This window comes from Bombina bombina, chromosome 1 (genome assembly GCF_027579735.1).
Source record: "Bombina bombina isolate aBomBom1 chromosome 1, aBomBom1.pri, whole genome shotgun sequence".
Taxonomy (NCBI): Eukaryota; Metazoa; Chordata; class Amphibia; order Anura; family Bombinatoridae; genus Bombina; species Bombina bombina.
The window spans coordinates 731,418,264-731,440,139 of record NC_069499.1 but is presented as its reverse complement, the minus strand read 5'-3'; the positions used below and the strand labels follow the sequence as shown (position 1 = coordinate 731,440,139).

At 34.7% G+C, this 21,876-nt stretch overlaps 1 protein-coding gene across 1 annotated transcript in view; it reads right to left on the bottom strand.

Annotated features, from left to right (window-relative positions):
• The window catches only part of LOC128645918 (protein FAM162B), a 68,590-nt gene extending 47,053 nt beyond the window's left edge, over positions 1-21,537 (bottom strand). Inside the window, exon 1 of the mRNA XM_053699246.1 lies at positions 21,199-21,537. Within this exon, the coding sequence (XP_053555221.1) occupies positions 21,199-21,352 (154 nt within the window). The 5' untranslated portion in view covers positions 21,353-21,537. The remainder of the gene's footprint in view (positions 1-21,198) is intronic.
• Positions 21,538-21,876: the final 339 nt, after the last annotated feature.

Sequence of the window (21,876 nt, the reverse complement as noted above, 5' to 3'; positions counted from 1 at the left end):
TACACTACCTGCTTCAACAGTGAGAGATACACTACTTTGCTTTACTTGATGGGGCCAGGCGCTACTGGGGATCACATTTAGCTTGGCCGTTGGATCGGCACTTCTCTTGGAAGGTCCCCAAGATAAGCAAGTCAGCCTTCCCAAAAGAATTGGTGTCGGCTAAGAGACTGAATGAATAAATTGGTATACTGACGGCTTCCAGCATCAGGAGTTATCATCTTGCCTAGACACGGACATTTGCAATTTCTCAGAGAAGTGTACTTATAATTGCTCCCACTGTAAGATATACACCCTGCCCTAGTGTTAGCGAGATATAACCCATGATTATTTATGCCAGCATTTTTAGGTCCCAGTTCTGTGCATATTACTGTTATTTTTAGTGACGGATGTTCTGGTCTGGGAAGTGCATATGATGAGGGTCTATTTGCTAAATGTTTATAGTTGTTCCCTTTTTATGTGTTTATCTCACCGTCTATAACCTATAGCTGCAAGCAGCTACTAGCAGTGTCCCATACGATAGATGAAACTCCTTGGTTAGGTTATATGTTCCTAATATTATGCAGTCACCTCTTCTGCTTCTCTATTTCTCAGTATGTCTGACACTCTGAAGCTCTTTCACTTTATTTGTTTTGTTTGGGCTTGGCTGCTTTGTATTACGTTTAAGATAATGTACCCTCATTTAACAGTCTTACCCATACCTATCCTTCTCATATCACTGCAAAACACTGCCGTTGGTTTACACCTCTAGCCTAACATATAATATAAGCATACCCCTCACCTACTCTATTCCTATGGCCATATTAACCTGCTGAGAGGGTCCAATTGTGACTTACTTTTCACTATACAAAAAAAATAATAGTTGAGGTTTACAATTTGTTAGTCTATCTGTATTATATCTTCATATCCTCTGTCAGTTATGACTGTTTTGCGTTGAAATTAAATTTAAAAAAAAAAACAACTCAGGTTTGGCTGCTGAGACCCAAAAGTGGTCTCTTAAATTAGACACCCCCTATACTATTGATAATAATTACTGTTGGGGTCCAAAAGTGACCTCCCTGAGCCATTTGGAGGTGTACAGTACATAAGGCAAACCATATATACAGGACTGTTTGCTCTTTGTTACCCTGCCCTGATAAGTATAGATTGTATAACTCTATCATTTTACAAACTGAGTCCTGTATTTTATTGTTGCTGTGTACGCTGGTATTCATATAATATGTATGCCTTTTCATGTGTTTATGTCGAACCTCAAATAAAAACTAAATTATAAAAAAAAACAAAAAAAACATAAATTTATCGGTCTGCATTAAAAAACCCAGACCTAATATTTTGGAGATCAAACTTACTGATAAAAAGAATCCTACACAAAACTATCATATGCTGTAGTGCCTGAAAAAAGTATAATCAACAGCTACTACTGGTCTGAGAATCCACTGTCCAACCCTCAAGTTTTCATAGTCGATTGCTTGATACTCAGCATCAGGCTAAAGAGTTGAATATACAAAAAAATATATTTTTATGGGATTATTGCTACTAGTTAATTATTTTGCTCTCCTAAACTGTTAAAAGTTATGGTCTATTAGGTGAGGCCGTATTGCTCATTGCACTGCCAGTAAAATTATCAGCTTGGTAAATAAAATCCTGGCCCTAAATTAAATACCTAAAACTGTTGCAGACACCATAAACGGAATATAAATATTGTTAACGGGACTCAAAAACTACATGTACTCTACTCATTCTGAGCCAGATTACAAGTGGCGCATGCTATTTAACATTTTGCTCGTGAGCAAGCACTGTCAGAAGTAAACTTTTAACGTTAGTGTTGGACTTTTAATCTAGCCCTCTGTCAGTGTAAAATCTTTAACACTAAAAACTATGCCATAATATATGGGCATTTGGTCATTTTTTAGACTAGACTTAGGGCAAGATTTATCAAGCACCGAATATGAAAATTCTCATATTATTCTCATAAAATGAAAGTTAACATTATATCGACATATTTATTAAAGTTGATGCGCCAGAAAAGTCTCTATTTCTCTGATATGCGAATAAAGTGACTTATGTTCACTCGCAAGTTTCGAATTTTGAGAATCAATTGTCTGGAAATGCCTAATACTTCTATTACATGTATACGCTTTTCATACACGCCCTTTTTTATTCGCAATTATCTTGTATTTATCAAAATTGTCGCATGTCATATTCACTTTTTCTATATTCACCAATTTTGAGGTTGCGAGATAGTGGAAAAGCGCAAGTAGTTGTTTTTGGTTCTTGTTTGCAATGGAAAATTTCCTTTTTCTTGCGGTTATTGCTGTTTCTCGAAACAGAAGTCGCCCACAACAGGTCGCAGAGCAAGATGCGGATCCAGAAACGAGAAGAAGGGTTCCAAGAATTTTTCGTTTAAGAATTGGTTTGGAAGCCCTTTCTGACCACGAAATAAAAAGAAGATTCCGACTGAATAGACAGTCCATAATTAATTTGTATCATCTAATTGAGGCTGATATCGACCCAAAGACAGGAAGGACACATGCTCTTCCAGGAATGATAAAATTATTGGCAGTTATCCATTTTTTGGCTACTGGGTCTTTCCAATCTGTCAGTAGTATAGTTGTGGGCCTCAGTCAACCTTCTTTTTCAAGGCATCTGACACATGTGCTCAAAGCTATTTTGAAGCATTTAAAATTATTTATTCATTTCCCTACTAATGCTGAAGGTTGGCAAAGTTTGAAGACTAATTTTTTTAAAGTTTCCGGTATGCCCAATGTCTTAGGCGCTATTGATTGTACACACATCCAATTGAGACCTCCGCAACACAAAGAGGAGCAGTTTAGAAATCGGAAACATAACCATTCCTTAAATGTACAAATGGTTTGTGATGCAAAGCTCAAAATAATGAGTGTCCGCTCAAATTTTCCTGGGTCATGTCATGACTTTTATATTCTTCAACAGTCGGCACTTTATCGGATGTTTGAGTCGGCAGAGATGCCTGATGGATGGCTATTAGGTCAGTATGTATATTATTCCTTTATTTGATAGTCTATTTCACATTTTATTTTTGACTTTTTCTTATTTTATTGTAAATGTTTTCTAATTTATTTACAATCTTTTTCTTTGTTAGGAGACAGTGGATATCCTTGTCGGCACTGGCTCATGACGCCATTCACAAATCCAAGAACCGACGCTCAGAAAAAATATAATGATGCTCATCGGAGCACTCGGTCAGCCATTGAGCGCACCTATGGTTTATTAAAAACTAGATTTAGGTGTCTAGATAGATCCGGTGGAGTGCTGCAATATGACCCGTGCAAGGTATCAGATATCATTTTGGTGTGCTGCATTTTGCACAACATAGCGCTGCAAGATGGAGATGTGGATGTCACTGTCCTCAGTAATAATGAAAACAATGAAGATCTTGATGCTTCAAGAGATTCCACCGCTGGTGGAGTCGAAGTTCGGAATAGCCTTGTTGCTAGATATTTCTCATGTTAGTATATTTTATTCTAGTTTTAACCAATACCTTTTTTAATTAGTCTGTGCTTTTCCCCTTTTAAAATTTATATATATTTTTTTTCTTTTTAAAGGAATCAAATGCGGTTTAAAGAAAATAGAGAAGAATGAATCCAGTTCAAGCCCTATCGATTTAATTTTTTTGTTAATCGTTCATTAAAAAAAAATCGTTAAATACATATTTTTTTTGGTCATCTTGTTATTTTTTGGACAAAAGCATCATGGTTAAATTAATTGGTTTTCCGCTACAATCTTCAAATAATTAGAATAATATTTGATTGCCTATATGGATCTTAAAAGTTGAATTTTCACAATAATGTCCCTTTAACCCTTCATTTTATCAATCATCAGTTTTTGAAGAAAATAAAATTTGAAAAGAATACCAAAAGAACAAACCTGAATTGTTGATAATTTTTTTTTTTTTTTAACGAAAACCCCTATCTGAATCTTGAAGGTTTATTTCTTTTATGACTGTCCCTTTAATGGGTTAATGTTTTGCAGACAACAATATACTGTTTCAAATACTATATTAAGTGAATGTGCTATTACTATCCAATTTTTAACGTTCGCTTTATATACTATTCAAGGCAGTATATTGTTGCCTGGAAATCATTACCCATTAAAGGGACAGTCATAAAAGCAATAAACTTTCAAGATTCAGATAGTGCTTTTCATAAACCAAAAAAAATATTAAAAACAATTCTTTTAGGTATCATGTGACAGCCATCAGCCAATCACAAATGCATCTACATATATGCTGTGAACTATTGCACATGCTCATTCGGAGCTGGTGACTCAAAAATTGAAAATATAAAAAGACGTTGCACGTGTTGTTTCTTGAACTAAATGACCAACTTTCTATTTTACTCCTATTATCATTTTTTCTTTGTTCTCTTGCTATCTTTATTTGAAAAAGAAGTCAGCCAAGCTTTTTTTTGTTTTCAGTAGTCATGACAGCACTTTTTTATTGGTGGATGAATGTATCCACCAATCAGCGAGGACAACCCAGTTTGTTGCCCAAAAATGGGCCGGCATTTAAACTTACATTCTTGCATTTCAAATAAAGATACCAAGAGAAAGAATAAAATTTGATAATGTGAGTAAATTATAAAGTTGATTTAAAGTTCATGCTCAATGTTAATCACAAAAGAAATTTTTTGGGTACATTGTCCCTTTAAGTACATCTTAACATCAAATATCTTAAAGTTATGCTGCATCATATTCAATTGTTTAAACATTTTTTTATATGATGTCCCTTTAAAATAATGGTGTAACCAATACTGTTATATTAAAGGTCCATTATATACAAATGTACAAACACAAAAACTTCAAAATTGTTGAATGTGTTATATATGGATTAGCTACCATTGTTAAACAACAAACATTCATGTTTTGTCTGTTCCTTTAAAATCAACAATAATATGTCTAATAATTTTTGGCAAAAAAAAAAGTGCAGGAGAAGAGCATCCTTTTATGATGGTGGAAAAGAGCATTCTTGTCTCTTTAGTGCTTTGTCTTACATAAACATATTTATAAAATAAACATAATAATTGAAAAAAAAAAATCCCTCAGTTAAACATTATTATTAAAAGCCATAAGCAGCATTAATACTAATAACAATGATGCAAAAATATTTATTTAAGTATCCATAATTTTTCAAAAGTACATTAAATGTCTAAATTATAGACTATAAAAACAACCAAAAAAAACATGAGCCAATAAAAGCGCATGTTTTCCTATTTTTGGATCAGAGTGTAAAATGCCTTTTGCCAGGAAGCCCAAATTCACTCTTGGAGAGCTGATTATTATTACTGCTTTCATGAGGAAATATTTCCCAAAAAGAATTGGGGGCGTATATGGGGTCATTCAAGACCAGCGAAATATAATTTTGTCCGAAATGACCCGTAGAGTCCGCAGAGTCGCTGGGTTTAGACGGACCCAGCGCGACTGTCTTAAGCGCTTTTCGGACCTAAGCCGAAGGGACAAAGAATTAAAACGATCGATTATAAGATTTCTTAGAGAATGTAAGTATAATATAAGGATAAATTATTTTCCGTCCACTAAGAATTAAATATATATTTGAATCAAGGTATATGTTAAATTCTATTATATTTGATTAAATTTGTTATTTTAGTTTACACTATCAAGAAATGTTTTTATTATGCCCCAAGAAAGGATCCCAAAAAAAATGTTTCAACTTTGTAAAAAATATTTATATACATTATTAAAAAATGAAAATGAGTTATACTTATAGAGTGCGCAATAACGCAATAGCGTTTGTGCCACATGACTTTATCTTTTTGCTTGCGCCCCAAAAAGGTATCGTGGAACGCCTGTTATTATGCCCCTTGAAAGTTTCCAAAAAAACTGTTGCAACTTTAAAAGAAAATTTATAAACATTATGGTTCTTGCTACTGAAAGTTATAATTATATAGTGCGCAATAACGATTGCCACATGACTTTTCATTTTTTTCTTGTGCCCCAACAAAGGTATCGTATACTGTTACTATGCCCCAAGAAAGGGTCCAAAAACAATGCACTTTCATCAAATATTGCTAATTTGTGTTCTCGAAAATGAAAGAAAATTATACAGTGCGCAATGATTGGCACATGACTTTTTCTTTTTTGCTTGCGCCCCAAAAAGGTATCATGGAATGCCTGTTATTATGCGCCTGGATACATTCTTGGGGCACAAGTAAAAAGAATGTCATCTAGCAATAACGCTATTGTGCACTATATAATTGTTTTTAACAAAAGGAAATCTTAATTTTATATATATATATTTTTGTTTATTGGATCAGACAGGAGAGAAAAAACAAACAAAAGATGCCCTAAATATCTGAGGACTATGGAGGTTGTTAGTGATGAAACTTCCGGATCACCACCGATGCCCACAGTCACACTTGAAAATAGACAGATTACTGTAATTGAAAAACCTTTCGAAGAAAATACAGAAGGTATGGTAAATTTTGTTACACTTTTTTAGACACTCAGTAATTGATTACTCATATATAACCAAAAGTGTTTCACTTACATTTTATTTGTATAATACCCGTGAAATAATGTCCACAGATTTATTAAAATTACAACAAAGATAAATAGGTAATAAAGTTAATGTACAATGCTCTCTCTCTATCTCCCTCTCTTTTGATGTCTCTCTCTCCCGTTCTTCTGCTCTCTCTCTCCCCTTTCTCCCCCCTCTCTTTTGCTGTCTCTATCCCCCCTCTCTCTTGATTTCTCTCTCCCCTTTCTCCCCCTCTCTTTTGCTGTCTCTCTCCCCCCTCTCTCTTGATTTCTCTCTCCCCTTTCTCCCCCCACTCTCTTTTGCTGTCTCTTTCCCCCCTCTCTCTTGATTTCTCTCTCCCCTTTCTCCCCTCTCTCTTTTGCTGTCTCTCTCCCCCCTCTCTCTTGATTTCTCTCTCCCCTTTCTCCCCCCTCTCTTTTGCTGTCTCTATCCCCCCTCTCTCTTGATTTCTCTCTCCCCTTTCTCCCCCTCTCTTTTGCTGTCTCTCTCCCCCCTCTCTCTTGATTTCTCTCTCCCCTTTCTCCCCTCTCTCTTTTGCTGTCTCTATCCCCCCTCTCTCTTGATTTCTCTCTCCCCTTTCTCCCCCTCTCTTTTGCTGTCTCTCTCCCCCCTCTCTCTTGATTTCTCTCTCCCCTTTCTCCCCCCTCTCTTTTGCTGTCTCTATCCCCCCTCTCTCTTGATTTCTCTCTCCCCTTTCTCCCCCCTCTCTTTTGCTGTCTCTCTCCCCCCTCTCTCTTGATTTCTCTCTCCCCTTTCTCCCCTTTCTCTTTTGCTGTCTCTCTCCCTATCTCTACTCGCTATGTATTTTCAGCTCTCTCACACCCGGAAACGCCAACCTCACACCACCCTCACACCCGATCAGCACTAGCAACGATTACAGGTCTCTACTGCGCATAACAGCTTTTGAAAAACAGAAAATGCCTATATTATATAGATATATTTTTTTTTGGTTATAGAAGCAGCAGTAGAAATTAGAACGGAAGAGCCAGATTTTGTTCTACCTATCCAAAGACCAAAAATAACAGTAGAACTTTCTTCGGACTCCGATTCTGTGTGTTTTGAAGGTTGGTTTTGGTATTTGTAATATAATGATTTTGCTTTTCTATAAGCATCTTTATTTGAATATGGTAATCCGTTTCATTAATTTGTTTTATTCCTAGATGATGTTGAAGTCGAAGATTCTACTTCCACAAGAAACATTGGTACACGTAAGTACAAATTATTTACATTTGTTTTTAGCCCTAATTATTATTTTGTTTTTATAAATATATATATATATTAAAAAATTAATACATACATATATATATATATATGTTTATTAACAAATATTTATACATTGTAGGATGTTCGTGGAAATGTTCTTTATACAAAACGCATTTGGATACAGCCTAAAATTTGAAACATCTTTCTAATTTACTGATATTGTCAATATACAAACTTAGATAATTGGAGTAAATTATAAAGTGTATTCCAATTCTCAGTTCTATATGAAGCATGTAATGTTGATTGTCACATTAATATATATTATAAACTTCAGTTTATAAAAATTGGACAAAATGAATGTTAAATCTTACTAACAATTTTTTTAATAAATTTTTTTATCTTTAAAAGAGGTTGTGGAAGAAGAACTGGGACTCATATCAAGAGAGACCATAATCGCCGAATTTGATCGGTTAGAAGTAATGATGCATAGCATAACAAGAAGCATCCAAAATTTTAGAAGAGCCATAACGGATCAAATGTATTAAAAAAAAAAAGAAAAAAAAAAAACCCTGAAAATTTAACTTTCTATATTTCAATTATATTTGCATTTTTGGTTTAGTTTCTATTAAAAATTAATATATTATAATATATGTGTCTGTTATTTTTTAAAAAAGGTAAAGATTAATAATAGAGAAATACATTCAAACGGCATTAATAGTTTTTAATTTAACATATGATATGTTATAAATCATAACCAAAATTTATACATTAACTGTTTAAGAAACAAAAAAAACATTTTAAGAAAACCCACCCGAAAAAAAATCAATGATTCTCAATTCTTGTTTGTAAAATATTCACTAGTAATGCAAGCAACCTATTTGTCTCTTGACGTGCAAGTAAACTCTGCCTGTCAATTTCCAAGCGTTCACTTTGCAGGTCACTCATCTGTTGAAAAAAAGCCCTTTGTTCATTCTGAAAATTTGTGGCTAATTGCAGAATGTTAACCAAATTTACTGATATTGCCTCTTCAGTTGGTGCTTGTGCTTCTTGTTGGATATCTTCGTGTACATCTCCAATTTCTTCTTCTGGTACTTCTACATTTGTACTTGAGGAATGTACAGGAGATGTCTCCTGTATTGGTTGTAAATTCAGAACGTATTCAACATTTTCTGAATCATCTATAATAAAGATAAACAATAATTTCATTTTTACAATGCCACCTATTATAGATTACTATCATCTTTAAATGAAAATATGAAAATTAAATTTAATATTGATGAGATTTTAAAAGGGCAGAATACACATGTATCAGCATCTTTAAAGTATAATATTCCACAACAATTACATTCAAATTTTGTAATTGCTGGATATAAGCAAATTACAATTTCAATACAATTGTCAGCTTTTGTTAATTCTATTGCTATCTGTATGTTATAAGCTGGAATGCAATTCTTAAAGCATCCATCATATTTTAGTTTCAGCACCATGGTCAGTGGTTCCAATAAACAAGCACTAACCATGGTGCTGATCCTAAAATGGGATGGATGCTAAGATTTACATTCCATCTTATAAAATATAGATAGCAATATAATTAATAAAATATGAAAAATGTAGTGAAATTGTAAGTTGCTTATAATTTCATGCTGTATCTGAATCTACAAAAAAAAAGTCTTATAATGTTTTAATATGATTTGCACACAAAAAAAATGTTGCTTTACCTTCAAAAAGGAGCAAAGTTTCCTCTCCTTCAATATTCTGTTCATTATGATTCTCTTCTTTAAAAAATAAATAAAAAAAAATTAAAAAAATTATAAAGGCAAAATACATATAGCACACTCTTGAGGGACAATATAGGCACAAATACCTACCAACTTCTTGCAGGACGCTGCTGCAAGCGGCAATCTCTGTTAATGCATGAGCATCTGATTGTGTAGGTGGGGATCCTAAAAAAAAAAAGGGTGCACAAAATTGGAAATATATTACTGCATTATTTAAGTTACTTCCATTACAAACAAAAAGTGAAAAACAGATTGAACATCAAATGTGCTTTTCAACAAAAGTTTCAAAGAAAACAAAATTAAATATTAATATAAGGAAAAAAATTGTATTTGAAATCAATCACCAGTAATGAGTGAGGAGAATGAAAACATTTATCAATTTCAATTAGGATTTAAATACTTCATTAGCAATATAAATATAATAATAATAATAGTTTACCTGCATAATCGTCTGTGTCTCCTTGCACTTCAATTCCCTCCACAACCTCAGGCCCCATCAAATTAAGAACTTTCTTCTCATACTCCATTAGATCAGCAGTATATCCTGGACCACCTCCTGTACCTCTTGCTGAACGTTTTTCTTTGCATAATTTCATTTTAATTATTCTTTTTATATCCGAAAAACGTTTTTTACAATTATTGACATTTTTGGGGTTTATACCCTGTGCAGATACCTCCTGGCTTATATCTTGCCATATCTGCCTTTTACGTGCCATAGGTGTCTGCCTGCTTCTACAGCCTAGCAGGACATCATAGTGATTTAAAATTTTGTCTACAAGAACATTGTTTTGAGATAGGCTAAAATGTATATTTCGACCACCTTTTGTTTTGCTGGCAGTTGATGCGTTTTCCTGTAGGCCAGCAGCAGACATAATAAATAAATAACTAATTTAATATATAAAAAAATATATCAATTATTTTTTGGATTAAAAATTATAAATATACAAATAAAAAAAAAAATTGGAGTAGAAAAATATTGATATATTAATAAATACGATATATATATATAAATCTCTGTAAATATATTGCACCAAAAAAATAAATAAAAATATATATTATGAAAAAGAACAATGAAAAGAATATAGTTTTAGCGACCAAATGAGGGCAACTTTACAGTGTGCAGAAGCGCCAAAAAAGGGGCAGAATAAAAAGAACTTTAATCATAAATAAGAAATAACAAGAATAAACAATCACGTGTTTAATTTCTTTTATTTTAATAGGACAATAACAATAATAACAATGAAACTATTCCCGGAAGTAAAAGTCATGATAATTACTTCCGAGTGATAAATAAAGTGAAAATCATCGGATTCTCCAAGAAACTATACTAGTCATTCGCTTGTCATCGCAAAAAACTTTTGCACGAAATTTGTCTCAACAATATTAATAAATATTGGCGAATAATTGGATTTCGGAAATTGCGAATAGCTACGAAAATTTCCGCGACTTTTTTTGCGCATTTTTTCGGAGCTTGATAAATCTTGCCCTTATAATGGCATTTAAATGAGTACTATAAAAAGTAAAATAGTCTTAAAAAAATATTACTTACATTTTTGTGCAACTTTATCTACTGTGTACTGATTACATTTTTAGTTTTTTAGTTAAAAGAAATGTGGGTATGTAGTACTAACCCACTACGTACATATATAATACTCTTAAAGGTACAGTAAAATCAAAATTAAACTGTTAGAGGTCAGACATAGAGGCCGAATGATCAAATGTCTGTCGGACCTGATCCGACAGTGCGGATCAGGTCCGACAGACATCGCTTAATGCGGAGAGCAATATGCTCTACGTATTCTGCATTGCACCAGCAGCTCACACGAGCTGCTGGTGCAACGCCGCCCGTGCAGATTTGTGGCCAAGTAGGGAGGTGTCAATCAACCCGATTGTACACGATCGGGTTGAATTGTGGCGATCTCTGTCCGCCTCATCAGAGCAGGCAGACTAAGTTATGGAGCAGCTGTCTTTAGACCGCTGCTCCATAACTTGTGTTTCTGGCGAGTCTTCAGACTCGCCAGAAACACAGGCCCTCAAGCTCCATACAGAGCTTGATAAATGGGCCTCAATGTATGCGGTTTTTAAACACCTTTCCAATTCAATTCTATTTATTTTTCTTCATTCTCTTGGTATCCTTTGTTTAAAAATGCATACCTAGGTAGGTTTGGGAGCTACAACGCACTACTGCGAGCTAGCTGCCGATTGGTGGCTGCAAATATATACCTCTTGCCATTGGTCACCAGATGTGTTCAGCTAGCTCCCAGGAGTGCAATGCTGCTCCTTCAACAAAGGATACCAAGATAATAAAGAAAATTTAATAACAATTTAAAAAATTGTATGCTGTATCTGAATCATGAAATAAAAATTTTGGGTTCCAAAAATAATTAAATTGTACACATCCTTTTTAACCAAAATTATTTATTTTTTTAAAACCCTTGCAGCACTCAATATTTATTTTGTTTAGCTGGTTTTATTTATGCCCATGAATTAGTGCCATTGTGTATTTGTGTACACAGCTCTAAAGATCCCACTAAGCTTTTTTATTTGACAACAAGATATGTTTGTCTCTTCCCATCCTTGTTGACCATAATGTATACACTGCTTGAAGTTATAAAATGTGCAGACACCTTGAATATCAGTTTGTTGTATTTGATGAATAGAATCTAGTTTCTTGGTTTAAAGGGACACTGAACCCAAATTTCTTTCTTTTGTGATTCAGATAGAGCATGCAATTTTAAGCAACTTTCTAATTTACTCCTATTATCAAATTTTCTTAATTCTCTTGTTATCTTTATTTGAAAACCAAGAATATAAGTTTAGATGCCGGCCCATTTTTGGTGAACAAACTGTGTTGTTCTTGCTGATTGGTGAATAAATTCACCCACCAATAAACAAGTGCTGTCCAGGGTCTGAAGCAAAAATTGTCTGCCTCCTTAGCTTAGATGCCTTCTTTTTCAAATAAAGATAGCAAGAGAACGAAGAAAAATTGATAATAGGAGTAAAATTAGAAAGTTGCTTTAAATCGCATGCTCTATCTGAATCAAGAAAGAAAAAAAATTGGGTTCAGTGATCAATGATCACAATATCTCCTCAAACTGTATTTTGTGTGTTTAAATTTAACCAGATTATATCTGAGTTGATATCTTAAATGGTAGCTACTACCAGTTGTTAAAGGGACTTTAAAAAAATCATGATTCAGGTAGAGCATACATCTTTATAAAATTTACTTTGTTCTTCAGATATCCTTTGTTAACCAGAATACCAATGTAGGTAGTGTGCACTTGTCTTTTTAGGGTTGCCACCCGTCCCTTAAAATACAGAACACTTATAAAAGATGCTGCAGGGAGGAATATGAATAGTGCTGTCTAGAAATACAATTCATGTTCCTCCCTGTACACCTTGCAGCATGTATAACTCATAAGTGTCCAGGAAAACATGGCTGAGGTGGCAACCCTAGCTGCTATTATGGAACCTAGGTTACACTGCAGGTATATGGAGAGTTACTGCACATGAGTAAACAGGTCAGCACTGGAATGTAATGAACGATAGATTTCAACATGGCAGCTTACATGACTAGAGGGAGGTGGTCAATAACCTCAATACTATGCTTATATATTTGTGCTCCCCTCAGTAATACCAGTAGACATATTGTCAGGTTGCGTATTACTGTATTGCACATATTGCCAGGTCACGTTCTCATTGTCTGGGAGCCTCGCGCTCATGAAAGCGTGTTTCCATAGGCTCCAATGGTAGCCTTGTTCTCTTGCCGTCAGACACGGCAAAGCACCTAGTGCAGCGCAGGGGTGATTCGTGCAGCATTGGGTATATATATATAAATATAACCCCTTATAACTTTTTTGGTCAGTTTTTTATTATTAAAAGGACAGTTCCTTTTAATTTTGCCCACTTTATGGGAGGGGGAAATTGGTGCAACTTTTATTTTTATTAACCAGAGAGCTGACCACTGGTTAATTGCGCTTAGTGCAAAGTGCTCCCCCATTAACCAGCCACTTGTATTGGCTGGTTATTTAATGTGCGCCCGTAAAGATGTATTAAAAAGGTACATGAAACCCAACATTTTTCTTTTTATGATTGAGATAGAACATGCAATTTTAAACAACTTTCTTATTTACTTCTAAAAGCAGATTTTCTTTGTTCTCTTGGTATCTTTTATTGAAAAGCAGGAAGCTATGCTCGGAAGCATGCATGTGTCTTGAGCACTATATTGAAACAGTTTTGCAAGAATGTTATCCATTTTCAAGACCAGTAGATGGCAGCCCTATTTCCTGCCATGTAGTTCTCCAGACACCTACCCAGGTATCTTTTCAACAAAAAATAGCATAAAAACAAAGCAAATTTGATAATAGAAGTAAATTGAAAAGTTTTTTTTAATTGTATGCTCTGTTTAAATCACAAAATATTTTGTTGGGGTTTCATATCACGTTAAGGGCCAGATTACAAGTGGGGCGCTTATTAACACTCCCGCTCGAGCGTTAATTGCATTGGAAGTAAGCTTTTTGCACTCGTATTACGAGTTGAAAGTAAACTGTTTTTGTTCGAGTTCTAACCCAATCAGCGCCAAAAGATGAAGTCAATGGAGAAGGAAAATACATATTTCTATACATATATATATACATATCTGATGGTTTTTGGTACTATACCTAGTCTGGTAGTGGGAGCGAGCTACATTAAGTTTAATGGCGCGATCGGGTCGGCTGTGACTAGACCCGCTCAGTAGAGCCAGGAGCGGTGTTCTACAAAATTATACTTGGGATAAAAAATCTTTGATATAGTTTGAAATATAAAGTTGGAGCTAAAATAATGGTATATAATTCTGCACTATGTGCAGAATTATATAACATTATTATGTAGGTTTACTGCCCCTTTAATTCTTCGTGGCATAGATTCAACAAGGTGTTGGAAACAATCGTAAGACATTTTGGTCCATAATGAAATGATAGCTTCACGCAGTTGCTGCAGATTTTTCGGCTGCACATTCATCATGCAAATCTCCTGTCCCACCACATCCCAAAGGTGCTCTATTGGATTGAGATCTAGTGACTGTGGAGGCCATTGGAGTACAGTGAACTCATTGTCATGGTCAAGAAACCAGTTTGAGATGATTTGAGCTTTGTGAAATGGTGCATTATCCTGCTGGAAGTAGCCATCAGAAGATGGGGTACACTGTAGTCATAAAGAGATGGACATGGTCAGCAACAATACTCAGGTAGGCCGTGGCATTTAAACAATGCTCAATTGGTACTAAGGTGCCTAAAGTGTGCCAAGAAAATATCCCCAACACCATTACACCACCACCACCAGCCTGAACCATTGATACAAGGCAGGATGGATCCATGCTTTTATGTCGTTTATGCCAAATTCTGACCCTACCATTTGAATGTTGCATCTGAAACCGAGACTCATCAGACCAGGCAACGTTTTTCCAATCTTCTATTGTCCAATTTTGGTGAGCCTGTGCAAATTGTAGCCTCAGTTTCCTGTTCTTAGCTGATATGAGTGGCATCCGGTGTGGTCTTCTACTGCTGTAGCCCATCTGCTTCAAGATTCGACGTGTTGTGCATTCAGAGATGGTATTCTGCATACCTTGGTTGTAATGAGTGGCTATTTGAGTTACGGTAGCCTTTCTATCATCTCAAACAAGTCTGCCCATTCTCCTGTGACCTCAACAAGGCATTTTCGTCTACAAAACTGCCGCTCACTCAATATTTTCTCTATTTCAGACCATTCTCTGGTTGTGCATGAAAATCCCAGTAGATCAGCAGTTTTTTAAATACTCAGACCAGCCCGTCTAGCACCAACAACCATGCCACGCTCAAAGTCACCTAAATCCCCTTTCTTCTACATTCTGATGCTCGGTTTAAACTTCAACAAGTCATCTTCACTACATCTAGATGTCTTAATCCATTAAGTTGCTGCCATGTAATTGGCTGATTAGCAATTTGTGTTACCAAGCATATGGCAATTGAACAGGTGTACCTAATAAAGTGGCCGGTGAGTGAGTGAGTGAGTGAGTATATATATATATATATATATATATATATATATATATATATATATATATATATATATATATATATATATAAAATTTAAAAAAAAAGAGAGAAAAAGTACCCTTATTTGTCCAGCAGCAGACTATATATCTTAATTAATAAACTTAGCCATGGGTAAATAAGGAGATAAACAATCCAAGTAGTATGTTATAATAACAGGATTTATAAATATTTGATAGTTAGCAACATAATATCAATAACTCTGCAAACAGATTGACAGCCTAAGTAAATACAACAACTGAATATAGTTTTTATTAAGTCCATGATTCCGGATCCATCAAAAAAAGAAAAAAGAAAGAAAGACAACATCCCATGATGTGTATTTGTAATCCGTATTCTTAAAAGGAAAGTTCATGTAGGCACAGCACTATACCATATAAACTCACAGGCAGGTATCCAATGATACAAATAACTTTTTTTGCTTGCCGATTTTGCTGCTATCAACAAAAGGCTGAAAAAGCTCTTTAGTGACAAGCACGCCCAATTTGATGTTGTGTTAAAATCAATGGAGGCAACACTCCAATTATGCACAGCTGGAAGAAGCCCGTATGAAGCAAGGGTGAAACGCGCGTAGCTTAATGTCAGTGGTGTCTGTTTTATATTCCATTGTTATAAAAACCCTTACCGTGCACTACAAAGTAAGTTGTATCCTATTTAGGAACACTATATATATATATATATATATATATATATATATATATATATATATATATATAATGTGAAGAACATTGGAATGGGAAATATTTACACTAAATACATAGTTAAAATGATTATTAAAAAAATCAATAATGCATAAATATGTTATTTCATGTTTTCAAGGTCTCCAATGCACTTCTTTATATGTCTATATGTGTATTTATGTGTTTGTATGTGTATATATGTGTGTAAATACATAAATACAAATATAAATACATATGTATACATATATAAATATATATATATATATATATATATATATATATATATATATATATTATTTTTGACATGTATATGTATATATCTCTATGTTTAAGCCCTTTGTCTGCCTTTTTTTTTCTAACACCTGAGACCTCATTACTTTGATCCCTTATAACGTATATGTGCAATATTTGTTTTAATCATTTCTATGAAATGGTGTTATGCTCTGAAGTCGAGGTAATCATTCTAGTGTATATCGCGATTGCGCTCAAGTGATCACGTTTACTTTCAACTCATAATACAAGTGATAATGCAAATTCATGAAGCAGCAGTTATATTAGTTTTTTTCATGAAACAAATACCTGAATGAATGCACTTCGTAATTTAAAGAAAACAAATACTGACAAAATGAATAATTATTCATTTGTTTCCTTTAAAAAGTTAAATACTTATCTTTAGTACTCTGGAGAGCCACTCTAACCCGGTCCTCATTTTTACAGAGCCTCCTATTAGGTAGGCGTGTCCTAGGGCCTATACTAAAGGGGTCCTTTAATATAGGCCCTGGGACCCACAAGCTAAGGTTCCTAATAGCGTGGCCAGGGCTCTGTAAAGAAGAGGACCGGTTATGCGGCTCTCCAGCTCACTAAGGGTAATTAAAAAGCTACAGGTGAACTTTTTCACCTGTAGCTTTGGGACATTTACATTTGTTTAACGATATTAAATGTAAATGTTCTAAGAATACTCAGTATTTGTTTTGTTTAAAAGTAAACGAATAACGAGTAGTGCCACCAACAAATATTTGGGGAGACTAATTTCCCTGAATATTTTTTTTCAAAGATTTGGCCAAACCAAAGTTTTAGTTTTCACAGCTGCACAAGTCTAATATACACCCATTTAGCTATTTTTTTAAACTAATCAGAGTGGTTCTAGAATTTAGGAAGACAAGATCCTCTCCAAAAAGGTGTTTGTGTGATATAAAATGGATTCATGTGCATTCGGTTTTCACAAAACAAAATATCCAAATGAATGCACCCTGAAATGTAAAGAAAACTAATAAATACTGACAAAATTTGTCAGTATTATTTTGTTTCCATTAAATAGTTAAATAACTTCAGCACTCTGGGGAGCAGCACTAATCCGGTCCTCTTCTTCACAAAGCCCTTGCTGCGCTATTAGGAGTCTTTGTGCGGCGGCTCCCTGTGCCTGCACTAAAGGAGAAGGAATAACCTTCCAGAAAAAGTAGTAAAAACAATTAACATAAAGAAATTCAAGACTGCATGGGATATTATTAATGCAATGCTAAGGATGAAATAAACCAAATTATTATATGGGCAGGCTAGATATGTTTTATTATTGTAACAATCCTGTGACCTTGAAATGTCATTTGATATAGGAAAGTTTGCACTTACCAATAATGGGTTTTATCTCCCTGTATATTAGCAGCGGGGGAAGGAAAGGACACTGACAAAGAGCTTGCTTCCATTGAGCCGTTAAAAATGAAGCCGTAAGCTACTGAAGAGGCCGACAGCTAAAAGTAATTTACGGTTCCATTTTAGTACCAGGTTTCCATTGAAAAGGTTACCGCTTTGCGAGTGGTCACTCTTTTCGTGTAGGTGTAAGTTAACGTTGTGTTAGCGCTTCCACCCGATGCCCGATTTATAAAATATTAATAGGTTACTATGGTAACCCGACCTTACACTACACTCGATCGCATATACTTGTATGCAGCGCCGTATATTTTACCCATCACTCGCTGTTAAAATAAATTCAAACACTTAACGCATGCACAATATCTACCTCTCAACAGCAACCCCCCACCGCAATAACTAATGTATTAACCCCTAATCCACAATGCCCCCATATGGCAAAGTATCTATTAAATCTATTAACCCCTAATTCACCATCCCCTTAACGCAATCTAGCTATTTGAACTATTAACCCCTAATCCGCCAATAACCCACACCGCAATTAACCTAATAAATCTATTAACCTCTAAACTGTCAATAACCCACATCGCATATATAACTAATTACTAAGCCCCCTAACTAATCACTAATCCCCCTAACCTAACACCCCCTAAATTTTCCCCATTACATAAATTAAAATAATCCTAAATTACTTTAAAAATAAAAAACTAATTTTAAATTAAGATAAAATTACAGAAAATAAAAAGTCTAACATTACAAAAAAATAAACAAGATTATAAAAAAAAGCAATTTAAACCTAATCTCTATGAAAATAACCCCCCCTCCCCAAATAAAAACACCCCCTAATCTAATTCTAAACTACCAATAGCTCTTAAAATTGCCTTTTGTAGGGCATTGCATTTAAACTTTTTTTTTTAAAGTAATGTTACATTTTTTATTTTAATTGTAAATTAGAATTATTTTAATTTATGTAATGGGGACAATTTAGGGTGTGTTAGGTTAGGAGGCTTAGTGATTAGTTAGGTGGCTTAGTGATTAGTTAATTGTGATGTGGGTTATTGGCGGTTTAGGGGTTAATAGTTTAAATAGCTAGATTGCGTTGTGGGGGGTGGCGGAATAGGGGTTAATAGATTTAATAGATACTTTGTGATGTGGGGGTATTTAATAGATGCATTGTGGAATAGGGTTTTATAGTTTAAATAGCTTGATTGTGTTGTGGGGGATGGTGGATTAGGGGTTAATAGATTTATTATAAGTTGCGATGTGGGGGGGATGGCGGATAGAGAGCTTTTGATGTGTCGGGTTAGATTTCAATGGGAAAAAGATCTGAAAGAGCACCTTTTTCCTGTTTTACACCTAGTTGAGCTGGATGTTATTTTTGTTATTGTATCGGCAGTGTATTTACAGTTTGCGCGGGCATTGGAAACCGGGTATTATTTAAAGATTAGCAGTTTCCTATACAATTGGACACGATAATTGAGGTATAACGGGCCGTTGGAAGCAGTCGATAAATGATATTGCTTCCGACAGCATATTTATCAGTTTGCGAGTACACACAAAAGGAATTACAGCTCAATGGCAGCAAGCCCAAAGGGCTCCATGTACGAAGCAGCGAAAGCTGCTCCGGAGCCTTTGCGGTGGGTCTTGGGAGTCTGTAGCTGCTGAGATGCCTGAGATACAGGCTTCTAAGCAGCATGCCCCCTTTCCCTATAATTTTCATTGTCATTTTTTAATAAAGTTGTGCAGTGACTTCATCACGTCATTGCGCGTGACTTCACCACGCAAAACGTGAAGCCTGGCGATGCCTGTCACTATACAGGCCCGATCAGATCTCCCTCAAGCCCCCAGATCTCCCTCAAGGTGAGAGTGCTAGGGACGGCTCTGAGCCATCGTTAGCACCTGAGTGGGAAACTCTGCGACGGCTCAGAGCCGTTGTTAGCACTCAAGGGGTTAAAAAAGTATAACTGCACTAAGCAGTTTTTAGGGGCTAAAGTTGGAGGGTGCAGGGTGTTAGAAAATTGTGGTCTATGGGAACTGTGTGTTCCCTGTAAATATATATGTATATGCTTATATATATATATATTTATGTTTTAATGTGTGTATATACACATATTAACACATAAATATATATGCATATAAGCATATACATATATATTTAAATTTGCTGCCTGCGCTACTTACCCCCTTCGCTGTGCTAGTTCTCATGCCGTGTCTGACAGCATGAGAACGAGGCTCCCATTGGAGCCTGTGGAAGTACGCTGTCATGAGCGAGGTCGCGTTCACATTGCATCTCACTTGTAATACCAGCGAACATTTGCATGCGCTGGTATTACTCAGTTGAGCGCAAATATCGCTTTTGCGGAAGCTATATTTTGTGCTCAACTTGTAATCTGCCCCATAGTTGGTATAAATAGCGCATATAATGAACCTAAGACAATGGAATGTATATAAATGATACATCAGCCATTTTTTTTCTTTATTGGTTTCCAGTAATTCATCACTGGATACCAATATACTTTTCACAATTGTTTTAACTAATATTTCTAATAAAGAGTCAATTTTAAACCCTATTTATCAAGTATTTATAAACTGTGATATTATACACATTACAGGGAATCTTTAACCAACCATTTATTTGGGCATGAGGAAGTAAAAAAACAATACGATATGAGTGTCTGAATATTCTCAATAATATAGGCACATTAAACCATCCATTTATTATGCTAATAGCAGTAGTTGTATGATCAACATCAATAGAATATCACTTTATTATATTTCTTACAGGTTTTTAGAATGATTTTCTATTTATTAATATTCCCAAATATTATGCAATGTGCTTGTAAGTGCAAATACATTTTTTTTTTCAGGCAACACTATGAGATGTTTATAAATGTTTTAAAATAAGCTACATAGAGTTCAGATACTAATTTGATACACACCCATCTAGCTGAATATCATATATAACTGAATATCAAATATTGGTAATGCAATGTCAGCAAACAAATTTATAAACTCTATACATGGGCTAAACTAGAAACAGAAATTGTGAGAATTGTACTTTTTGTTTATTGAAAACATATTTAGCTCATTATTGATTAAATATGGAAAAATATATTTTTAAAATAGGGACAAAAGCTTTAATAATTATATATTTGTTGTTTGTATTAAACTCGAGTAAAAGTAAAAATATATATATATTTTTAAAAATGTACTGGAATTGTTTTTGTTTGTAGTACTGAAACTAACATGTTGCAGAGTTAATAACTTTTACAATTTTTTTGTAAACTTACCAGCAAATGCTTGTGATGTGACTTTTGTGTCCAGGTCATTAGATTTCTGACAGTAAGGCCTTGTCTGCAGTGCATTGCTTGTGCTTCCTGTAGCAGTGTAGCTGTATACGCCTTTCAGAAGTGATCTGCATTTTGCTAAACTTAGTCTTGACATTGTTTTCAGTGGGTCAGTTTAGTTTACCAAGATACTTGCAGTGGTCACACACTCCTATATTGATTAGACTCCACTCTTTGCTGTAAGTTGCTCACTGACTGCTAAACAAATGCTTCAGAGTAAAAGAGCATTGGACGTCACAGCAGGAAGTATTCTTATATTCATAAATTATGTGCAGTACCTTTAAAATCCCCTTAGTCACTATGAGTAGAAAGGCGTGTCTGTAACATCTCACACAGCTGCAGCTTTATACGCTGTGCAGGGTGACAGTTTGTCTGCACGTACACATGCTGTCTGCACTGGCAATTTGTTCATTATACAGAAATTCATACCTCAAAAATTAGGATTATAAAAGCTGAAAACCCTTTGCTCCAATCAAAATTCAATTTATATATAAAGTCAATCCCACATCAACCATAAACACAAAATACTTCCTCTGATTTGATTTGACATTGATGTTCCTTTTTTTGTCTGTATCTATTAATCCAGTGCATGTGCACAAGGTCATTGCATTTTCTTCAACC